Source organism: Glycine soja, chromosome 7 (assembly GCF_004193775.1).
Source record: "Glycine soja cultivar W05 chromosome 7, ASM419377v2, whole genome shotgun sequence".
Taxonomy (NCBI): Eukaryota; Viridiplantae; Streptophyta; class Magnoliopsida; order Fabales; family Fabaceae; genus Glycine; species Glycine soja.
This window is the reverse complement of record NC_041008.1, coordinates 43310123-43332575: the sequence shown is the minus strand read 5'-3', so window position 1 is coordinate 43332575 and position 22453 is coordinate 43310123. Positions and strand designations below refer to the sequence as shown.

Genomic DNA, 22453 nt, shown 5'->3' with positions numbered 1-22453 from the left:
TCAAAAGTCAATTACGCATACCGAAGATATTAGCATTTTATGACGTTGGTCCTAAGATGGTTAATGTGAAAATTTGAATAACTTATAAAATTTTATTTTAACCCTCAAAATGAAAAAGAATATTTTTGGATATTCTATTTATTGTTATTTTTAACAAAAGAAATCTATTATTATGAAAAAAAATTATTATTATATTGTTATCTTTTAACTTGATATGACTGATCCCCTGCTCCTACAAATAGAGAATTAAAGTTAGATAATTCTTCTGAAAAATATTTGTGTGTTGGTATTTTTAGTCATTTTTATCTTTTTTAATTTATTTTAAAAGTTTGATCATAATCCAATCAGAAATACGTCCAAAGTGATTCCTATTAACTTTTAAATAGCCTTTTACAAAATGCAAATTAGAAGTGTATCCAAAGTGACCATTGCAAAATCTTCTTATTATATTTATATTTTTAACTTAAAAGTTTTCATGATAATCCAATCAAAAGTATATCCAAAAATTAACTTTTAATGACTTTTAGCATAACCAAATTAAAAATGCATCCAAAGCAGTTTCAGGACAACTTTCTGGCCATGTACGCAACCGCGTTTCCTTTAACTATTCTTGTGTTTGAAATTTTAACTTTGAGATAGATATCAACATTGTTGAGGTATCAACATCACATGGAAATTATGTACAACTTAGACCTGCATTGAGAGCATAATAACAACTAAAACCTAAATTGTTCAATGCTATAGTGAGTTCGGAGTTTCCATAATCCAACCACCCCACCAAGCCATTATTCTAAAACACCTTCCCCAAGATCTATTACATGCTTCAGAGTAAAGAGCACAGAAACAATGTACAAGAAAAAAAAAATGTAAAGAAAAAGAAAATATTTAACTTATGGGAAGGAAAGTTCAAGGCCATGGCCTGACATAAATAAAATAGAATCACTTCCTACCCAACCTTACTAAATGCTGCTGATGCTTTGCTTCCGCCGCCTTGTCAGCAGCTTCCCTTTTCTGTGCCCTCTTTGCCCTTCTGCCTGTGATAATTTTCCCAGCCTCTTTCTTCTTCGGCTCATGCGAAGAAGAACTTGCTCCTGAATCCTGAAAGTTTGGACGATGGACTGGCCGAGCTTCTTGACGACCAGCCCTGACATAACCATTATCTCCCCATCTACGGTTGCCAATAACCCGAAGACTGGACGAACCACCATAGTAAACTTCATCCATATCATCATCATCATCATCATCCTCGTACTGATAATAATCTTCTAGGTCTTCATATGCATCTTCATGAACCACATGTTCTTCAACAGATAAAGGTGTGAACCATGAGGCCCGAAGTAGCAGGCACACACTCTCCTCAAACATGTAATCTTGAATGCTGCCACAGTATAATTGAAGATTAAGCAATAAGAAAATGATTTCAGTCACAACTTGGAATGATTGCCAAAACAGAAATTCAAATGCAACACTTCACCTATAGAATGTTCATTCTGCAATTATAGGTACAAAAATTTAAGTAGTTGCTGATGCTACATTATTTTGGCATTTTGTTACAGCCTAGTCTTACATAGTTTAAAGTTCCTGTGCTACGAGATCAGTGTTGTTAATGGTGGATGGCAGTTCATGGCGGAAAGGCAAAAATTCACCATAAAAATATGACGGATGGCGTAGCGAAAAATGGTGGACGTCATGGTAGACAAAAAAAAAAAAATATATATATATATATATATATATATATATATATATATATATATATTAACAAAACAATAGATAAAAAATAAATATAAATAAAAAATTAAAAAAACAATGGAGTGTATTCAAATAAACTAAAAAAGTTTCATGAGTTCACACAATAACCAAGTACCAACACCAAATAAACTCATTCAAGAGTTCAAAATAACAAAAGGATAAAAGCATAAAAACAAAAAAAGGGGTGTCAAACAGAAAAAGATCATAAAAAAAGGGCTGAACAAAAAAAAAAGGGGGTGAACAGAAAAAGAAAAGCAGAACCAAAAATAAAAGGGGTGTCAAACAGAAAAAAAAAAACAGAACAAAAACAACACCAGCAACAAAAAAGAAGAAAAAAAACAGAACCACGATGTCGTCCGTCGCAGACTGTAACGCTGTTACCGTCCGTTGCAGACTGTAGCGCCGTTGCCGCCGCCGCCGTTGCCGTCCGAGTGTCGTGTGCTTGGTCGTCGCTGCTGGGTGCGGGGTCGTGCGTGTGGGGTCATGCTGCTGTGTTCTATGCTGTGCGTTCTCCCTGCTGCGCTTTTGCAATACAATATCCGGTAGGGTTGGGTCGGGTCAGCCCAACACCTACCGCGCAAAAAACACAAAACCCGCTATTCCGCCTTTTCCGCTATTCCGCCATGACCGGCATGGCTATGGTGGCCGCCATGGCGCCACCATACGCAACTCGCCACGCCACCGCTTTTCGGTGGCGTTTTTTCAAATTTCCGCCACGCTATTCCGCCATGGTGCCGCCATGGCCGCTATTTGATAACATTGTACGAGATGGTAGTATTTTATGATATATAACCAAAGGAGCCGAAAAGGTTGACAAAAGTAAAACTGTTGATGTTTAAAATAAGATTGCTAATATCTAATAAACCAGAATATCATTGTATTTTTGGAGTCCAAACCAATTTTTTTATTCTAACTTGGTGAAGTAAGACTAAACTCATGAGCTTATTATCCTAAGTTGGAACAAGTTGATAGGAGCTAAAACTTGAAAGTCAAGAAGCCTCCCAACATAATGTTTAGGGGTCAGGTAAACCTGAAAACACAGTAACCTAACTTCAATCAGATAAAATTAGGGGGTGTTTGATTTGGTTGTTTTCTGTTTTCATTTTCACTGAAAATAGAAAATGGTGATGAAAATATGTTTGGTTGGACTTCTGAAAACATTTTCAGTGAAAATGAAAACAGAAAACAACCAGAAAAATGAAAACAATAAATTCTCGTTTTCAGTGTTTTCAGTTGAGAACAGAAACCTCATTTCGGGTAAAATGAAATTGTGGTGACAATGAATGTAATTTTAAGCAAATCTAAAAATACAAAAAGATAAGAAGTCAATATATCATAAATTTTCAGTATTTTTATTTCATGAAAACAGAAAACAAGAAGTCAAACCAAACATATTTTCAGAATTCTAATCTTTTGAAAATGAAAACAGTTTTCAAAAAATGAAAACAGGAAATGAAAACAGAAAATGAAAATGCAAACCAAACACACCCTTAGAAATCCCATTTTCCATATTCAGCAACCAGACAATAATAACTCAACTCAAGTATTTTCAAAAGAAATCTCGATTTACAATTATATCTTTTACATCCTTTCACTGTTGATTACAATGAAACATGGTAAAGAAGGAAGAATTTGCCTTAGACACACCTTTCCAATTCCAATCTATTCAACAATACTTTCTAATTGACTAGAAAAACTGAAAATTTAGTTACTGATAGAAACTAATGGCCATTAATTGATTGATGTAGCTGATCACAGAAAAATTCTGAATGAATCCTCCAATGTTGAATTTCACGACCTTGTCATTAGAATCTAGTCTCTCTCTCTTTTCATAGGCATTAAATACGTGAGGTCTAGCAAAAAATTGTTAATATTATGGAGAGAAACACAAAATTTTCACATGACAAGATCATGTGAAATTTAAAATGAGAGGATCCATTCCCATACAAAATTAGAATGACTTCTTTCCATCATATTTTAAGCATAAGTAGCATAAACTAAATTAGAAATGAAAACTGAAGTAAAAGGTGCAATTATTACCTGCCATCAAGTGAGCGATGGACATTGAGGAACTCAAATGGATGTTTACACTGAGGGCAGGTAACTTTCTCACGGTATGTAGCCCAATGAAGGATGCATGTTACACTACACAAAATCAAGTAAAACCATAAACAAAAAGATGTAGAAAACACATCTCAAAAAAAAAAAATAATAATAATATCACATGCCAAAACAGACAATTCAATAGTAGTTAATTTTAAAAAATTAGAACAAAAAGATAATGCACAGAATGTTAGTAATCAATGACTACAATTTCCAACTACACAAGTAGTTTCCATTACCACGAAAGATTTAATGCATGGAACGAAAGTTGGAAAATACTACAAAATCAAAATAGAACAAAATTGTCTACAGTGTGTACCTGCAATTAGCCAAAAGGATATGATACATTTAGAACAGAAAAGTAAAAATGCAAATCATATAAGCCTCCTGCTTTATGCTCAAATGTTAGTGAGGGAACTTCCCCAACATACAAAGTAGGGTCAAGAGCATTAAAAATTAACTTAAATACGTCCACTAAAAGTCAGTAGCTGATCAGTCCAGATTTTGGACCTATATTTTTCCAATCCCACTGATGCAGAACCAATAAAATCAGATCAATTTGATGCAGACACATTCTAGGATATTCATTTACAAGAAATATAAGATCCTAAAAGACTTGCCTCAACCATATAAAGCACTGTTGATCACTCAACTCCATAGATGCAATTGAACGTGATATGTATCATCGCTGATCAACTAGGATAACTTGAATAGACAATATATGATGATTGAGAAAATTATGAAGAATTCCTCTCATCCATGAATGTAGATTAAAGAGTAAAGTAAACAACTGAAAAAGTGAAAAGCAACACCCCATCCTCCAAGGAAAAGTAAGAATCAATTCTAATTTCCAACTCATAGCAACTGCAAGAAACTTTACTTATCACTTGTCAACATGATGACATTTGTAAGTGTGCTTTCAATATGGGATACATGCTGAGGTAAAACCTAGATATGTTATTATTTCAGCACTGAACAAATATTGGGCGTAAATTCGAAATGCTATAACTATCAAATCAAAGCTAACCTAGTCATTCAACATTAAATAAAACCATTCAAGTGCTTTCACCTAACAACTTATACTTTTATAATATCAGAATCTCTACTACCAAGAGGCCGTGAGTTCAAATTCAATCTATCTCATCCATTCTTCTAAATAAAAGTTGAGCCTAAGCACATGTTAAAATTACACTTGTGCACATTCTCCAGGCTTCAAGCCCAAAGTGCTCTTGCATCTAGAGCTTTTAAGAGAGTTACTATCTTCCACTAATCATCCCAATCATGGAGACTTCAGCCTGGGCAACCATATAAAAGAAATACCAATGTTGTTAAATAACCATTATAGCATCGCCACAATGTTGTGAAGGGAGGCCTGCTATGGAGGCACCATAGGCCGCCATGGCAAGCTCATATGGCATTATTTTGGCCTTGCACCATCGGCCATTGATAACCTTGAGAAACACTCAGGAAAACAGATCACCCTACCTCAAAAGGACCTAATGTGAACATGATAGTACATAAAGGAATATGTTTGAGATCCAACAGTTTGCATAGTAACTGAACTTGGATTACGGATGACCACATCAGTCATCAAAGCCTCCAAATCAAGATCTTGTGGGAATCCATAATGCTCAATTAACATACTAACTGAACTTATATAATGCTTTTTTTTTGGATGTGACAAACTTATAAAAACTCATAAATAGATGTTTGCAAATCAAAGTACTAACCAAAGGTAATAAAGCCACTAGTTTACCCTTGACTTAAAAGATTCTCAAATCTCAAGCACAAAAGATATTAAAAAAGATCCAAACATAAATGATATTTGTAGCTCAGACATAATACACTCCAATTAAATGAATCAGTCCCACATCATCAGGATAAACACAGAAAACATACTAGCATTTAGAGGGGTGTTTTTTTCATTTAGTTCAAGGAAAGAAAGACACCACCATCATTTGGAAAGTGGCACTAATCCATATCGGTGATAACAACAATTAGTACTGAAAATTCCAACCAATCCAAAAGCAGTTGGAAAATGAACATACCATAATAAAAAAAAAGCACATTTTCGTCAAACTTAATTCTGAAAAGAACAGCAAGAGATCGTTCAGACAAACCAGTAAGCATGCTCGCAACCTTTTACAAGAGCAGTTTCCTGCAGCACTATCTTATCCAAGCAGATAGCACAGATTCCCCCATGGCTTCCATAAGACCCCACCTTGTGAATCTCTGCCTCAGTCCCTTTCTCACTCTGAACACAAACAACATCAAAAACCATGGAATCAACAAAAGAAACACAAATTCCAACATTTCCATCCACAGAAAAAGAACATCAACAAAATCAACAATTGGTTAAAAACAAATCATACCCACAACATAAATTTTGAAACTTTCACATAAAAACCCAATTGGGTACCCACAAAATCATCCAAACAAGCCAGAAATTAAATACGTATATTGAATCAAAATAAGGCATACCCATTAAAAAGAAGGAAAAAAATATGCATACCCATTAACAAGAAAGAAGGGGAAAATACCAGATCTTTGATTGAAAGGTCCTGAAAATCGTTGGTGAGGACCTGTTCGCCTTGGATCTTCACGAGTGAGGAAGTCATAGTGACAGATCCACAAGGAAGGTATAGAAGAAACTATAGTGGATTGTGTGGAAAGGCAGGACCATAGAAAAACCAAAACCAGGAAATGAAGGGAAAGGAGGAGAGAGAGAAGGAGAAGGAATACGAGAGATGCCAGAATGATTCTGTGATACAAAAGGGACAAAGGAAAACAGTAAAAAGATGGAAACCTTTGACACCACAATGTTAATTCCGAGTTTTTAAACTCGCCACCAGACACAGGGAAGTTTTATTTTATTTTTATATTTTTTTTATTTTATTTATATATTTCGTATAATTTTCCATTATTTTTGGTACAGGATGTTTACTTTTCTCTTAATTACATTTTTTCCATGAAAAAAAATATAAATCCAAAACTTTGTTGTGAACTATTCTAACCTAATACTAGGCAGGGCTGGACCCAGACTAAAAAGTTGCGGGGGGCAACTATTAAAATTAAATTTGTTCAATACAATAATTTTATACTAAATTTTTATAATTATATATTTCAAAGCATTTATTAAATTAATAGTGTATCAAAATATTAATAAAAATATATTTACGTATAAGATAAACTAAACTTTTTTTAAATATACATATCAATTATCAATTTCACATGTAATTAAAAACTTTCATAAATTTTAATTGAAAAAATTAAAAAGAATTATGCTAGTGTAAAATTTTTTACCTAGACTTTTAACCACAATATATCATATATGATAAGTTTGTTCATTTTTAAAATCATTATCTTAAAATAATTCAAACGGTATTTGTGATTGAATGACAATGTAAAACTGATTTTAAACTAAGAGTAAATAAACATTAAACTCAAAAAATAATATTTATGTTATCCATAAAGATTTAGAGAATGGTCGTATATTAACTATGTTTCAAAATTTTAGTAAATTAAATTAATGTTACTTATAAGATGATCTTTTATTAGTAGTAATAAATAGGTTTAATTATCAATTTGATTCTTAAATTATTTTAAAAAGTTTAATTTGGTCTCAAAATTTTTAAAGATTTAAGTTAGTTCTTAATTTTTTTTTAAATATATCAATTTCAATTTGATCATTTCCATCCAATTGAGCTCTGGTTGTTAGGATTGCAAATAGAGGCAATTTTTGTAACCAACCCAGCTCACATCGGGTTCCAACCAAGTTAGGCCAAAAAAATAAAATTCACAAGGGAGTTGCTTGGGGCACCCAGCAACTCGGGTGAAAGGGCTAAAACGCTCTTCACCCTATCATATAAAAGCAAATAGTGACTCGTACGTACGAGTCACTATTCCCCACACCATATATGCTTCTTCTTCCTCCTATTCGGCTTGCTGCTCCATAGGACTTCTTCGTTTTGGTGCTTCTTTTCGTTCCTGTGTTCATGTTTCCGTCAAGTTCCTGCGTTCGTGGTTCTTCTTCCTCTTCGTGCGCTGTTGCTTCTTCTTCTTCTACCTGGGTTCTCCTTCGAGGTAAGTAATGTCTTCACTTGTTGTTTGAATGATGGCACCTTGGTATGGTTGTTGTTGCTTCTTCTTCTTCATTGCATTCTTCTTCTTCTTCTCCATATGGTTGTTGTTTGAATGATGGCACTACATGGTTGGTTCTTCTTCTACATGTAGTTGTGGTCTGTGAAAAAACTCTTACGGATTATTAATTCGTACGTGATTTTTTTTTAAAAAAAATGTTTTTATTTGAAATAAAAATTAGGAATTATTTTTAATTAAAAATATTTATATGTGAATTATTTTATAAATTGTTTTGTATTGATTTATTTTTTAGTATTGATTTTATTTGTTTATTATTGATTTTATATATCAAATATTTATGTTAGTTATCAGGAAGATTAGATTACATTTTAGATTAGATTAGATTTGAATAAACAGACATTAGATTAGATTACTACGTAAAAAATGTGAAGGCCACAAAATTGGTGTTAAATATTGTAATATTATAGTTGTGTAACTTTTTAAAAAATTAGAAGAAGTATTTAAAAGAGAATAAATTTGATACTTGTGATAAATATGGAAAAAAAAACAAAAATTAGATTAGAAAATATAAATTTGTTAAAATTGATTAAACGAAAATTTAAATTGGAAAAGATTGTTAGTTTAAGAAAATGAGTGAAAACCAAAAATAATATCTTAATTATAGTAACATTAGATTAGATATTAGTTATCAGTAACATTAGATTAAATTCAAACTATTAGTTACTATTAAGATTAGATTTTAGATTAGATATTAAATTTTAAATATGATAGTATTGAAGTCATAGTTCAAATTTATTTAAACAAATAGTTTGAATGATTTAAAATTATTATAAAAATTAGTGGAAAAAAAATTGTCATAAATATTTTTGAAAAAAAATTCTAATTTAATATTGTTATAAAAATTTACGAAACCAAAATTTGAGAAAAATTTAAATGGAAAATTTTGATAAAAAAATTATTGAAAAGTTTGGATAAATTTGTTTGAAAATGATTGAAACAAAAATTTAAACGAAAACTATTGAGCCAAATTTTTTTAAATTGACGAAACCAAAATTGAAATTTTTAAAAGTTGCTATTTAGTTTAAAAGAATTGTTGAAATAAAAATTTAAATTATATTAAAAAAATGTTTCACAAAATTATTTAAAAAAAAGTAAAAAATTGTTAGTTAGTTAAAAAAATATTGAAATCAAAGATTGAAATCACATTTGAAAAAATTTTAAAATTATTTGTTATTTTAAAAAAATGATTGAAAGCACAATTTAAATTTTTTTTAAAATTGTTAGTTAGTTTAAGAAAGATTGAAACCATATTTGAAAAAATTGGTAGTTATTTTTAGAAAGTGATTGAAAAATAAATTTAACATATTTAAAAATGTTAGTTAGTTTTTAACAAAGATGAAAACATATTTTAAAAAATTTGGAAATTGTCAGAGGATGATTGAAAAAAATATTTAAAAATGTTAGTTAGTCAAAATAAAGATTGAATATATATTTATAAAAATTTATCAATTGTTAGTTATTTTTTGAGAATGATTGAAAACTAAATTAAAAATATTTAAAAATGTTAGTAAGTCAAAATAAAGATTGAATACGTATTTTTAAAAATTTTGAAATTGGTAGTTATTTTTAGAGAATGATTGAAAACAATAATTAAAATATTTAAAAATGTTAGTTAGTGAAAATAAAGATGGAATACCTATTTTAAAAAAAAAATTGAAATTGTTATTTTTAGAGAATGATTGAAAACAAAAATTAAAATATTTTAAGATGGTAGAGTTAGTAAAAAAATGATTTAAAGGCAATTATAAAAAAAATTACAATTTGAATTTATTTTAAAAAAATGATTGAAATGGAAATTATTAGTATTTGAAAACTGTAGTTAAAAAATGGTCGAAAGGAAATTTTTAAATAAATTAAAAATAATAGTTATTTGTGATACATGATTGAAAAGAAAATTTAAGATATGTTAAAATGTTAGTTAGTAAAAAAAAATACGATGCAGATAATTGATTGAAAATTAAAAATCGAATTTTTTCCCATTGGTTGACGAAAGGTGCGGATGGCCATAAGATATCTCTGCCTTCTACCTGACTCGCTGTCCCTGGATGACAAAAGGTACAGAAGAGGATGTTAGTCTCTGCGCGTCAACGGACTCGTTTGCTCTTGGTTGACGAAAGGTGCGGGTAACCATAAGGTAACCCCGCATGTCACCTGACCTCACGGGTCAGGACGACAAAAGGTACAGAAGACGATGTTAGTCTCTGCGCGTCAACGGGCTCGTTTGCTCCTGGTTGATGAAAGGTGCGGGTAACCATAAGGTAACCCCGCATGTCACCTGACTTCACAGGTCAGGACGACAAAAGGTGCAGAAGACGATATTAGTCTCTACGCGCTACTGTGCCTTGAGTCTTATGGATAGCGAAAGAATGTTTATACGAATAACCACTTGGGTATCTCCGTCTGCCCCCTAACTTCATGGGTTAGTATTAACAGAAATTGTTTGTGCGGAGAATTACTTGTGTATCTTCGCCTGCCCCCTAACTTCACGGGTTAGTATTGATAGAAATTGTCTGTGTGGAGAATTACTTGTGTATCTCCGCCTGTCACCTGACTTCACGGGTCAGTATGACAGAAAGCGCGGAAGACGACGTAAATCTCCGCGTGTCAACGGGCTCATTGGTCGCGATTGACAAAAGGTGCAGAAGATGACGTTAGTCTCTGCATGCTATCGTGCTTTGAGTCTTACGGATAGCGAAAGAGTGTTTATACGGATAACCACTTGGGTATCTCCGCCTGCCCCCTAACTTCACGGGTTAGTATTGACAGAAATTGTCTATGCAGAGAATTACTTGTGTATCTTCCTACGTCACCTGACTTCATGGGTCAGGATAACAGAAAGCGTGGGGCGGTCGACAAAAGAGAGGCTGTTGCTCCTACGTATCCTCAATTTGTGATGAGGAACTCAGACCTACGTAGTTCTTTCAAAAGTGGTGTGAGACTAAAATAGTCTTTACCGGAAGATGCTGACATCTCCGGAAAGGGTGCAGATGACCACATTGGTCTCCGCGTGTCAATCGGGCTTGGGGTCCCCGAATGACGGGTACGGATAACCGAAAGGTGTCTCCGCATGCTACCAAACTCTTGGGTCATGATAGCAAAAGGTGGGGCGGTCGACAAAAGCGAGGCTTTTGCTCCTACGTATCCTCAATTCATGATGAGGAACTCAGACCTACGTAGTTCTTGCTTTTGTGAGACTAAAATAGTCTCGGTGTTCGTTCACTAAAATGCGAACATGCTTTAGTAAAGAAACAAAACCTCCAACTGATCAGAGCAACACATGATTTTTGGTGAAAAACAATGTCTATTGGGGAAGAAGAGTATGCTGATGAAATTTTCTCATAACCATAAATGAGATTTTGGATGTTAACGTTTCATTTCTAAACGATCATTCAGAGGAAACCCTGGGTCCAACAAAAATAGAAAAAAATCACTCAAAGTGTATCAATCTCACACAGGTAAGTGTTTCATCCTAATTCCGAACCATAGATATGTCATGTCTTGATTTTGCAAATCATTTCCTATCAAATCAAAGATTACACGCGTGATCATGGATCAATAGGACTTTTCTTGGGAATGGTGCTTTTTGGTGGGAAATTTGGCTTTGAGTGTTTTGGCCTTTTCCTTTTCGATTCTTGTTTAGCGCGGGGCGAAAAATCCGCTAGCGCACAGGATTTTGGTTAGCGATCAAGGGGAGAGGACCACCTCAAGTCGTGGTTTTCTTTCTTTTCTTGTTTACTTGTGACAATTCCGTATTGTTCAGGTATTGTCTGATTCAAAGACCTTTCTGTATATTTCTTTTTGTTTTCTTCCGATCTTTGATCGGGAATTTTCCTTTCTTTTTTTGCTTTCTCTCAATCTTTGATCGGGAATTTTCTTTTCTTTGTTTTCTTCCGAGGGCAAGGATGGACATTCTCATCCTGGGTCAAGGTTTATGGTGAGTTAGCATTTTGGCTTAAGGCTTGTAGAACGGCTGGACGCGATATATGTCAGGATGCATGGGTTGATAGTCATTGAGAGGCTACTGAGCCAAATAATCCGCCAAGGCGCTTCCCTTTATCGCCTTTTGGGTGACATAGACTATATCAAACTCGGATAGCAAAACCTGCCACCGGGTGATCCGCCCTGTGAGAGCAGGTTTCTCAAAGATGTACTTGACCGGGTCCATTTTGGATATCAGCCAGGTGGTATGGCTCAGCATGTACTGTCTTAGACGGTGGGACGCGTAGACTAAAGCACAACACGTTCTTTCTAGTAGGGAGTAGTTCATCTCACAGGCCGTGAACTTCTTACTCAAGTAGTAGACGACGTGCTCTCTTTTCCCGGACTCGTCATGTTGCCCCAGCATACACCCCATTGACTCGTCCAAAATTGTCATATACAAGATGAGAGGTCTTTCGGGCACCGGCAGCATAAGCACAGGAGGATTCATGAGGCATTGTTTGATCCTCCCAAATGCCTCTTGACAGTCCTCGTTCCAACGGATGGATTGGTTCTTGCGTAAGAGCTTGAACAACGGCTCACAGATAGCGGTGAGCTGTGATATGAATCTGGCAATGTAGTTCAAACGCCCCAGGAAACCTCGGACCTACTTCTTGGTACGTGGTTCTGGAATTTCAAGGATGGCTTTCACCTTTTCGGAGTCCACCTCTATCCCTTTCTAGCTTACGATGAAACCCAGTAATTTTCCCGACTTGACCCCGAAGGTGCACTTAGCGGGGTTCAACCTCAATCGATACTTCCTAAGCCTTTCGAACAGCTTCCACAAGTTGACAAGGTGTTCCTCCTCAATTTTAGACTTGACGATTATGTCGTCTACATAGACCTCGATTTCTCGATGCATCATGTCGTGGAACAAAGCCACCATAGCCCGTTGATAGGTTGCCCTGACATTCTTGAGTCCAAAGGACATCACTTTATAACATAACATCCCCCACAAGGTGACGAAGGTAGTCTTTTCCATATCCTCTGACGCCATTTTTATCTGATTGTAGCCGAAGAACCCGTCCATGAAGGAAAACAGAGCAAAATTGGTTGTATTATCCACGAGGATATCGATGTGCGACAGAGGGAAATTGTCTTTGGGACTGGCTCGATTTAGGTCTCGATAATCCATACACATTCGTACCTTCCCATCCTTCTTAGGAATCGGTACAATGTTGGCAACCCATTCCAAGTACCGAGTGACAGCCAGAAAGCCAGCGTCAAATTGTTTCTTTACCTCTTCTTTTATTTTTAGGGACGTCTTGGGCTTCATCCTCCTCAGCTTTTGTTTTACCGGGGAACACTCAGGATTTATAAGTAATTTGTGTTGTACGATGTCAGAACTCAAACCAGGCATATCTTGGAACGACCAGGCAAAGATGTCTTGGTAGTTTTTTAGCAGGGCCATTAATTCTTCACGGACGGGTGCGGTCATACCCATGCCTATCTTTACTTCCTTTTTCCCACTGTTGGTTCCTAAGTGTACGAGTTCTGTCTCTTCTTGATGAGGCCTCATCTCTCGGTCCTCCTGAGTGATTATCGTCTCCAGCTCTAGGGGGAGCCCCACATCCTCATCCTCTTCACTCTCCATTAGGCCCGCTTCTTGCTCGAAATTGACGGCCGGGTCCCGGGTATTAGTACCTTCGAGGGACTCGTCGTCGAATCTGGCGTTTTAAGCATAAAGAAATAAACATGCAAATGAATGAGAATGGGTAGAGGCGTAGGAACAGATGAAGAAAGATCTTTATATTATAACTTCAAGAACAAAAGACATAATGCCTTAACAAAACGAAACTCTAAAGCCTGGGCCCAACCGTACAGTTTTAAAGCTACAAAAGGTTACATCATGCTTGTCGCGTAAACATCTAGGCGTTCCTCCACTCGCCAATTTCCTAGTCAGAAACCGGGAGGACATGCCCATACCAAATCTGATCACCTCGGGGAGTCATCCTCGCATATCGCGGTGACTTGACCTTCACATCTTAAACCCGCACTTATAAAGCTTTTACTGATGTGGCAGGGCAGGGCCTCTTTGGCTTGTTGTCCCAGCCGCAGGCCTTGGCCTTTGGTCTTCCTCTCCGAGATATTTTTCCTTATGTCAACTTGCATAGGTTTATAGCCTAACCCAAACTTCCCGCGGTTTCCTCTAGTGCTTACTAGGCTGGTTCTGCCACCGTTGTTCTTGTCCAAACCCATTCCGGGCTCGTAGCCGTACCCCAACATCACCCGGGCCACCATCATTGCCGTATCAGGCAGGCGAGGCTGCCTAGAGAGGGAATCTACGGAGGCAATGCTTACTACCTCAAAAGATTGGAAAGTCGTTTCCAATGACTCCTCCACAGCTTCCACATATGGGATAGAGGAAGGGAAACTTACCAAGACGTCTTCCTCACCCGATACTATGACCAAATGTCCCTCCACTACGAACTTCGGCTTTTGGTGGAGCGTAGAGGGAATGAATCCTACTGAGTGGATCCATGGGCGCCCCAAAAGACAGATGTAAGTCGGGTTAATATCCATCACTTGGAACGTAACCTGGCAGGTATGAGGCCCTATCTGTACGGGGAGATTGATCTCTCCCCTCACCTCTCGGCGGGTGCCGTCGAAGGCACGGACTACCATGGAACTTGGCCTTAGATGGGAAGCGTTAAACGGTAATTTCTCCAACGTGCTTTTGGGCATCACGTTCAAATTGGAGTCGTTGTCGATGAGTACTTTGGCCATGACGTGGTCCATGCATTTGACTGACACATGCAAAGCCCTGTTATGTCCTTTCCCCTCGGTAGGGATTTCCTCTTCAGCGAAAGCAAGGTAGTTGTTGGCTGTGATGTTATTAACGAGTCCCCCAAAGCCTTCTACGGAGATGTCTTGGGCTACATGAGCTTCATTCAAGACTTTTACCAACAAAGCTTGATGAGGCTCAGAGCTCATGAGCAGTTCCAAAAGAGAGACTCTAGTCGGGATTTTGTTGAGTTGCTCAATGACTTTGAACTCGCTTTGTTAAATAATGCGGAGGAACTCGCCGGCCTCCTTGAGCGATACCTCTTTCTTGTCACAGCCATCTCTTCCCTCGGAAAGACCTTTCATCAGAACATCCTCGTCCGGAGCGGGGATCACTTTGACATTTTGTCCTTCCGTCATCCTTGCCTTCCCTTTAGCGTTTACGGGCTGCGTCGGCAGGTCAGGGGGTGCGAATACGCGACCGCTGCGGGTCATGCCACTCAGCCCCGTGATATTGGTTACTTTGGCTGATAGCGAGCTGATGTCGGTAGCTTCTTCCTTCCTTTCACTTGGAGCGCGTACCTCCACGAAACTGCGTGACTATTTTTGTATGGAAACTGAATAGGTCCAACTATCGAGGGGTGTCGGGGCGTTTGGGGAGCTGTGTCCCTGGTGAAATGTATTACCAAAGGTTTAGGCTTTCTAAGACCTTCCTCATCTACGGATTGCATGCATATATGTTGTTCTTCATCCCCCTCATCGCCGACTTCAAGCCGGCCTTGGTCTATCATCTGTTGCAACAGGTTTCCTACTGCTAAACATGCTTCCATGCTATGTGGCATGCTGGGATGCATTAGACAGGAATCCTTCTCGTGCCCACCACGGGGAATCACGCCCTCTTGTAAGGCCTCGTAGATAAACCTTATGGGGGTCGTTACGTCCCTTAAGGGTTTAGACTTGTGCGGCCTACTCGACTCGATGGCATTAACAGCTCCCCCTCCATGATTGGCAAGCGGGTTTGTCTTTATGTTGGGCCGGTCCTCTTGAAATGCCAGTCATCCGGCTTCTATCAAACTTTGGACCTTGCGTTTTAGGGCCACGCAATGTTTGGTTGAGTGGCCCGGGGTTCTCCCGTGGTATGCGCAGGTTGCATCAGGATTATACCACCTTGGGAAATGAGGCTGGTAGATCTTTCCGGGAGATATCATAACCATCTGGTTGGCGATGAGGGATGGCAAGAGGTCTTTGTACGTCATTGGGATCGGGGCAAATTCTTGAGTTGGCCTTGGGGGAAAGTTTCTTGCCACGTTGGAATCGACGCCAAGGTGGGCATTGCCGGCCGGGCGAGTCGAGGTTGGAGCCGGAGCCCTCTAGACGGGCGTGGGCGCCCTTGGTTGTATGAGCGCTGAGTTGGAGGAGTCCCCGGCGCGAGCTGAGAAGCTCGGGTGATGTTGCACATATTGGTGGGTACCGTGGGAGATCTGCGGCGGCTTGACCCATGCAGGCGTTGAAGTGACAGCATGGGTATCTCCTTCCTTCCTCTTTGCCCCAGTTGCTCCGATCCTCCTACCGTTGGTACCTATGGAGGATACATAATCGAACTTCCCTCTCTTCAAGCCCACCTCGATCCTTTCCCCAGCGAATACCAAGTCTGCGAAGCTGGAGGGCATGTAGCCCACTAATTTCTCATAGTAAAACACAGGCAAGGTATCTACCATCATGGTAACCATCTCCCTCTTGACCATGGGAGGGGCTACCTGTGCTGCCATGTCCCTCCAATGCTGATCGTATTCTTTAAAGGACTCGCTTTCCCGTTTAAACATGTTTTGCAGCTGAGTCCGGTCGGGAGCCATATCAGAGTTGTACTGATACTGCCTAAGGAAGGCGATAATCAGATCCTTCCAAGTGCGAATGCGGAAAGCTTCTAGATTAGTGTACTAGATGACCGCTACCCCAGCCAAGCTATCTTGGAGGAAATGCATCAACAACTTCTCATCCCTGGAATACGCACCCATCTTGCGACAATACATTTTGAGATGATTCTTAGGACAAGTCATCCCTTTGTACCTATCAAAATCAGGTACCTTGAATTTCGGTGGGATGACAACATCCGGCACTAAGAAAATATCAGTCATGTTCGTGAATGGATAGTCGCCAAAGCCTTCAACAACCCTTAATCTCTTTTCGATGAGATCGAGTTTCCTCTTTTCTTCTGCTGCCAAGGGTGGCCCTCTTGCGGACAAAAATATTGGCTGTGTTGGGTGGTTTCGAGGTTCTCCCGTGAGGTTGGGCTGAGGTAGTGCGTTGGGTGCCGGCCCCTCGGCAGGGAATGGGGAGTAGGAATCGATGTCTCCCTGGGCATGCTCTCGATGATCCTCGTGGACCTCGTCCGACTGTCGAGGAGGCTCCCCTTCAAGGATGGGGGGAAGGACATGACCCGCGTCATCACGTATGACTGGTGGTGTGTAATTAGGTTGTAATCCATAGGGGTAAGCTACTTGGTTGTACCCCGGATGGGGGTTGTTGATGTGCCCTAGTGTGCTTCTTTCTCGTCCTACCACATTTGGGATAGGGTAGTGCGCGGTAGCTGGGAGAGTTGGGTCTGCTTCGGCAGCCGAACTAACAGCGACGACGGTGGTCGCGTTATTCTCCATTAGTTGTCTCATTCCTAGCTTGACATCCATCATGGAAGCCATTTGCTCTTTCAAAGCCGACATGTCGGCTTTCATCTATTCATGTACTTCCTCTTGGTCACCCATCGTCCTAGATTTGGATCTAGTGCGATAGGGATGCCTTGGGGCGCGCTTAGTTATGGCGTTTTTTCCTAAAAAACCAAACGTGAGGAGTACGTAAAAAAATGAATGTATGCTAGAGATAAAATGTGGGAGTGATTCGATTTGCACTGATTTTGGAGTAAAATCACAGGACAAACTCATTTTATTCAGAAAGTTACAACTAGTCAAGATCTGAGTGACAATACAAACTTCCTAGCGGTTCCTAATTATATGGGCCATTAAGTCTATCATATGCTAACAATAGCTGAGGAGTCCGTGGATATCCTCGGGGGCAGAGTAGGCATCTGCCATTGCTTTGGCCTTGGCCAGCAATCGGGGAAGTTCTTGACTCCCGTTTAAAGTAAGAGCACATTGGTCCATCCACATCGTTGCCTCTTGATGTAACGAGTTAATCACCCTTCCTCTAGCCTCCTTTTCCGCGTACACTCAGGCATATTCGTTCGCTACTTTGTGCTCGTGGGTCGTTGCTAGATTTAATTCTTCTTGGTACTTGCTGATGATGGCTAACATGTTGGTCTCGGTCTCGCATAACCGCCGAGACAGGTTCCTCTTGGACCTTAGGCAAATCCTCAATTCATCATTCAAGATCAAATTGTCTACTCGTGATTGGTCCATTTCCTCTCTTCAGAGCTTAAGCTCGCTGTTACTACCTCACAAAGCCCCTTGGAATTTGTTTCGGCCATGTTCTTCCCTACGGGCCCTCTTGGTCTCTTGTTCTAAGGCCTTAGTGGTGGTTATATTTACGTCTCTCAGTTCGGCGTTCTCCTTTTGGATCCTAATAGTTGCTGACTTGAACTTTTCTTTGTCCGTTTGGGCTTTCTCGAGTTCTGTCTTGAGGGCCTGTACCTCTTCGTCTTCTTCCGGAGTTTCAACCTCCACCCCCTTAGTGGTTCTCAAATTTGGGAGCCAATCCAGTCCTTGTGCATAGGCTTTCAACCACCTATAGTAGCCGTCGATGGGGCCGTTGCTATTGCCTCTAAGTTCCTTGTCCTTCTTTTGCACCGTCTCCCATGCCTTGCGGATCTTTTGAAGTAACCCCGCGTCGGTGCTTTTGAAACCTCGTGCAATAATAGGTGTGAGGCCTTCCTCTAATGGTGCCCTTCTCATAGGGTAGCCAAGTTGTCTTATGGCGAGAATGGGATTGTAATTAATGCAACCCCTTGTCCCCATCAAGGGAACATTTGGAAATCCTCCGCACGAAATGAGAATCCCAGTTCTTCCTTCTTTCCATCGGGGGAACCAATTGACAGACACTCCTTCTTTGCTTGCTAAGAGTCGGTCCCAACTTGCCTCTTTTTTCTCTATGCATGAGCGGTGGTCTTCTAGCGGGCAAGCATGTCTCACCTCTTGGCGGAAAAGGTGCGAAACCAACCATACGTAGAGGGTCGGAGTACAGCAAACGATCCTTGATTTGTTCTTTTGACATCTTCGGTCGAAGGTGTTATATAGATCGGCTAAGATAGCGACAACCGGGCTTTCCTTGCGGTCACGAAAGGCGAGAAAAGCGTCAATCGCTGCCTGGTCCACCAACCCATCCACATTTGGAAAGAGGACCCCCCCCCCCCCCCGAAGATCAAAAGTGCGAGGATGTCCATGAACGGGGCCCATTCGCCTTCACCTGCTAAGACTCTTGCTTTTGCTTCCAAATATTTCCTTGGTACTCCAACCACCCCATTTTCGATTTGCTTTCCGCGGTCTAATTCCTGCGTTGAGATTTGGACTATCTTAGAAATTCTAGCTAAAGAGGGATAGAATCCCGAGAAGAGGTATGGTTTCCTTCCTCCCAGAGGGCATCCTAGGATTTCTTCAAATTCTTCCACCGTGGGTGATAACTGGAAGTCCCCAAAGGTGAAGCACCTCAAAGGCTGGTCATAATATTGGGCGAGGGAGGCAATGGCCTCTGTGGAGACCTCTGCCATGGCTAGGTCCCAGATCTTACCGTAAGCTTTGTGAAAAGCTTGTAGCTGGAGCTGACCCATCAACTCTCCTAACTCTTTCAGACTGGCGACTCCTATCAGAGCATTGTGTCCCGACGTCCTTCAGCACAAGGTTCCTTAAAGCAACTCACCTAGTCATCTGCTCTCGGAACACAAAGTTCAAGATCATCACAGGATCCAAACATAAACAACAGAGGGAGTGAGTTATCACATTCCTAACTAATAGAGAAAAATAAGACAACATATAGGTATAAATATTATATAACAAAATACAATTCACTTGAGCATAACTCACGTTATTTTACCACACGTCTCATTCGTTTTCACAACATTCACATACTCAATAGTCAAAACACAATATCATCAAATCAATCAATATAGAACAATACACAAGCATTATGCAAGAGATACACTAAGACTCAATCCTATATGCAATGTGGTACCATGTCAGTGAAAAACCTCGTCGAGTGCTTAGGAGTACATGACAAGACAAACCACACACTAGCAAGTCAAGTCACTCTCACTAGGTAATATCATAGGGAGACCGGTCAGGGTCATAGTGTTTTGCGAGAATGCTCCAACCATATGGAATTAACATAGGCTTAAAGGAACACTCAAATCGGGTGACCCCCAAGGCCTACAATGGATCCCATCACAATACTCGTCGTGCAAAACTCGTCGCCCTTAAAGGGTCTTACAGTTGTGTGATTGTACAATTCATAACTCACAACACAATACACATCTCAATATACATGTATTCCATCATTCATCACATGTTCAATGCACCACATACTCACATGTCCAAAATATACAAATATCAATAGCAATTTTTATCAAGCAATTCTCATTAGAACATCAATATTTTATTTATAATTATAAAGGAAAAATTGCAATTTAATAAACATCCCAAAATAAAATCTTAATTTAATCCTCTAAGGATCCCTACACATGTTCTCACTAACCCCCAATTGTGAATAACTCATCCCTTACCTCTAAGCAAGCTCATGTGTCTTCTGACAACGATAGAGACATCTCTAACAAGTTCCTGAGATTCCTCTGGTTGTTTGCTCTAATAGGGTTCCCAAACGTTAGAGAGAATGAGAATGGATTGAAGCCTCCATTTGTACTATCTTCATGTGATTCCCTTTTCTCCCTCCACGAATATTATCTCACAAATCTCAACGGTGAAAGTGTGCGCAATTGAATTTTGAACAACATATCCAAATTTTACTACAATCCAACGGTTAACTAATCCGGGATCATAGTTTTACTGAGACAGTTTTGGGTTTCTGCGGGAAAATAAAAGGCTACAATGTGAAGAGTATTCCTCTAATCTCAGACATGATTTTGAAATTTCCAACGGTGAGAATTCTCAGAATTGAGTTCTGAACTTGATTTTCAAATTTCACAATGATCCAACGGTGAATGAGTCAGAGATCGTCGTTTTTCTGAGACATATTTGATGGTCTGCGGGAAAAGAGAGGTTGAGAAGGAAAAATGAAATTAAGCGACAGAGGAGACGACTGAGGAGTCAGTCTAAAAACTGACCTAGCATTTTTCTATTTATAGCTAGCCGTATTCGCGACCTATTATTTACTCTATTTATTTATTTTTATTATTTTATAAAAAAAGAAACTCTATTTTATTCTCCATCAAATGAATAATAAAATACCTTTTTTTATTTTCTCTCAAACCATTATTTTAATTAATAAATTTATTTCCCCTTATTTATTTAATTATAAAATCTCATCATTTTTTTTTCTAAAACTCTATTTATTTACAAATAACAATCATTTTTAAATTAGTTTACGAAAATTAGGATGTTACACACCATGCATATGATGAGAAATTGTAGTACATGCCACAATTGCAAGAACATAAAATCCTAAAAATAGAATCATCTTATCCTAGTGGGCCAAGGTAGAATCACATCATCTTAGCAAGCCAAGGTTACTAGAGCTACATCCAAAATTAGGGTGATTCTACTGATCTACATGCTAGATTGGAAGGAAGTCATAGGAAGCGAATCCTCAAAAGATGATACCATGTGCAAACATGGATTGAGTCCAATTCAACAAACAAGTCTTCATTACTTATATATAATATTCAAGACAAGGTTTGTTTGCTAGGCTGGTTTTGCCCTATTTATGTGTCAGTGAAATTACTTATTGATACTTTCTAACTTATATATTGGATGTATTAATTTTTTTTCCTGAGTAAGCAATCCAAATCATTCAAGACAAGGGCCAATCTGGTGAAAAAAGGTCTAGAGAAGGCAGACATTGAAATCAATGTGATAGTGAACCTTGAATAGGTATGCTAAAAATAAAATGGTTGATTACTTTGTTTCACACTTTCACTAGCCCTTGGAAGACTTTCAGGTCATTAATTAGTTTTTCAAATTGTTATTTCAAAATGTGTTATGTTTTGTTTACTAGTCTTTTTCTGTCAATGCATGAAATTCAATGTAACCTTGTTTTTTAGCAACATTTTAAATCATGGCCACAATTGGGGTGACAATTTTTGTTATGATCCATGATATCATGAAAAATTATGGATAAATATTGCGGTTACAAAGATCTTAAGTACCCTGATGTTGTGACTACAATTGTGGTTGCGAATCATTTTTCAAAACCTTATATTTGAAAAAATGATACCATGTGCAAACATGGATTAGCCAAATTAAACAAACAAGTCTTCATTGCCTATTTATAATATTCAAACACATCAAAAAGTTTCAAACAACATAAGCTTCAAATGTATTTGAATTTAGCACCAATAACTAAATTGTCATTCAATGAATAAAATAGATGAGGACTCTCTCGAAAGGATTAAAGGAACAATCAAAGAGTGAGTAATGTCATAATCATTTAACAAATGAACGGATCAGAATGATTGAATGAATTAAAGAAGGAACTATCGATTCAACAAAAATTATCAAGTAGGTTTTGGAGGTTCCTTCCATAGAAATGGATCTTAGCTTTAGTGTCATTTTGCTTCTTGTTG

The 22453-nt window shown here is 38.4% G+C and overlaps 2 protein-coding genes across 2 annotated transcripts; both read right to left on the bottom strand.

Moving 5' to 3' along the window:
• Positions 1-599: 599 nt before the first annotated feature.
• LOC114419883 lies at positions 600-6654 on the bottom strand. The gene is made up of 4 exons (XM_028385683.1): positions 6393-6654; positions 5973-6106; positions 3790-3894; positions 600-1378 (listed from the first exon to the last, which is right to left on the bottom strand). The coding sequence occupies exons 1-4, from the start codon at positions 6468-6470 to the stop codon at positions 940-942; spliced, it is 756 nt and encodes a 251-aa protein (XP_028241484.1). The 5' UTR covers positions 6471-6654; the 3' UTR covers positions 600-939.
• Positions 6655-16652: 9998 nt separating this feature from the next.
• On the bottom strand, positions 16653-17411 carry LOC114420724. Its single transcript, XM_028386541.1, has one exon. It carries the CDS (start codon positions 17409-17411, stop codon positions 16653-16655), a length of 759 nt encoding a protein of 252 aa, XP_028242342.1.
• Positions 17412-22453: the final 5042 nt, after the last annotated feature.

Bases quoted from the DNA above. Each gene is read 5' to 3' on its own strand.
- LOC114419883 (XM_028385683.1), bottom strand. From the start codon at position 6,470: ATGACTTCCTCACTCGTGAAGATCCAAGGCGAACAGGTCCTCACCAAC. The intron at 6,107-6,392 runs GTATTTTCCCCT...GTTTGTGTTCAG, and splicing joins ACCTTTCAATCAAAGATCTG to AGTGAGAAAGGGACTGAGGC. The intron at 3,895-5,972 runs GTTTGTCTGAAC...GATTTTGTGTAG, and splicing joins GGTTGCGAGCATGCTTACTG to TGTAACATGCATCCTTCATT.
- LOC114420724 (XM_028386541.1), bottom strand. From the start codon at position 17,411: ATGGCTTCCATGATGGATGTCAAGCTAGGAATGAGACAACTAATGGAG.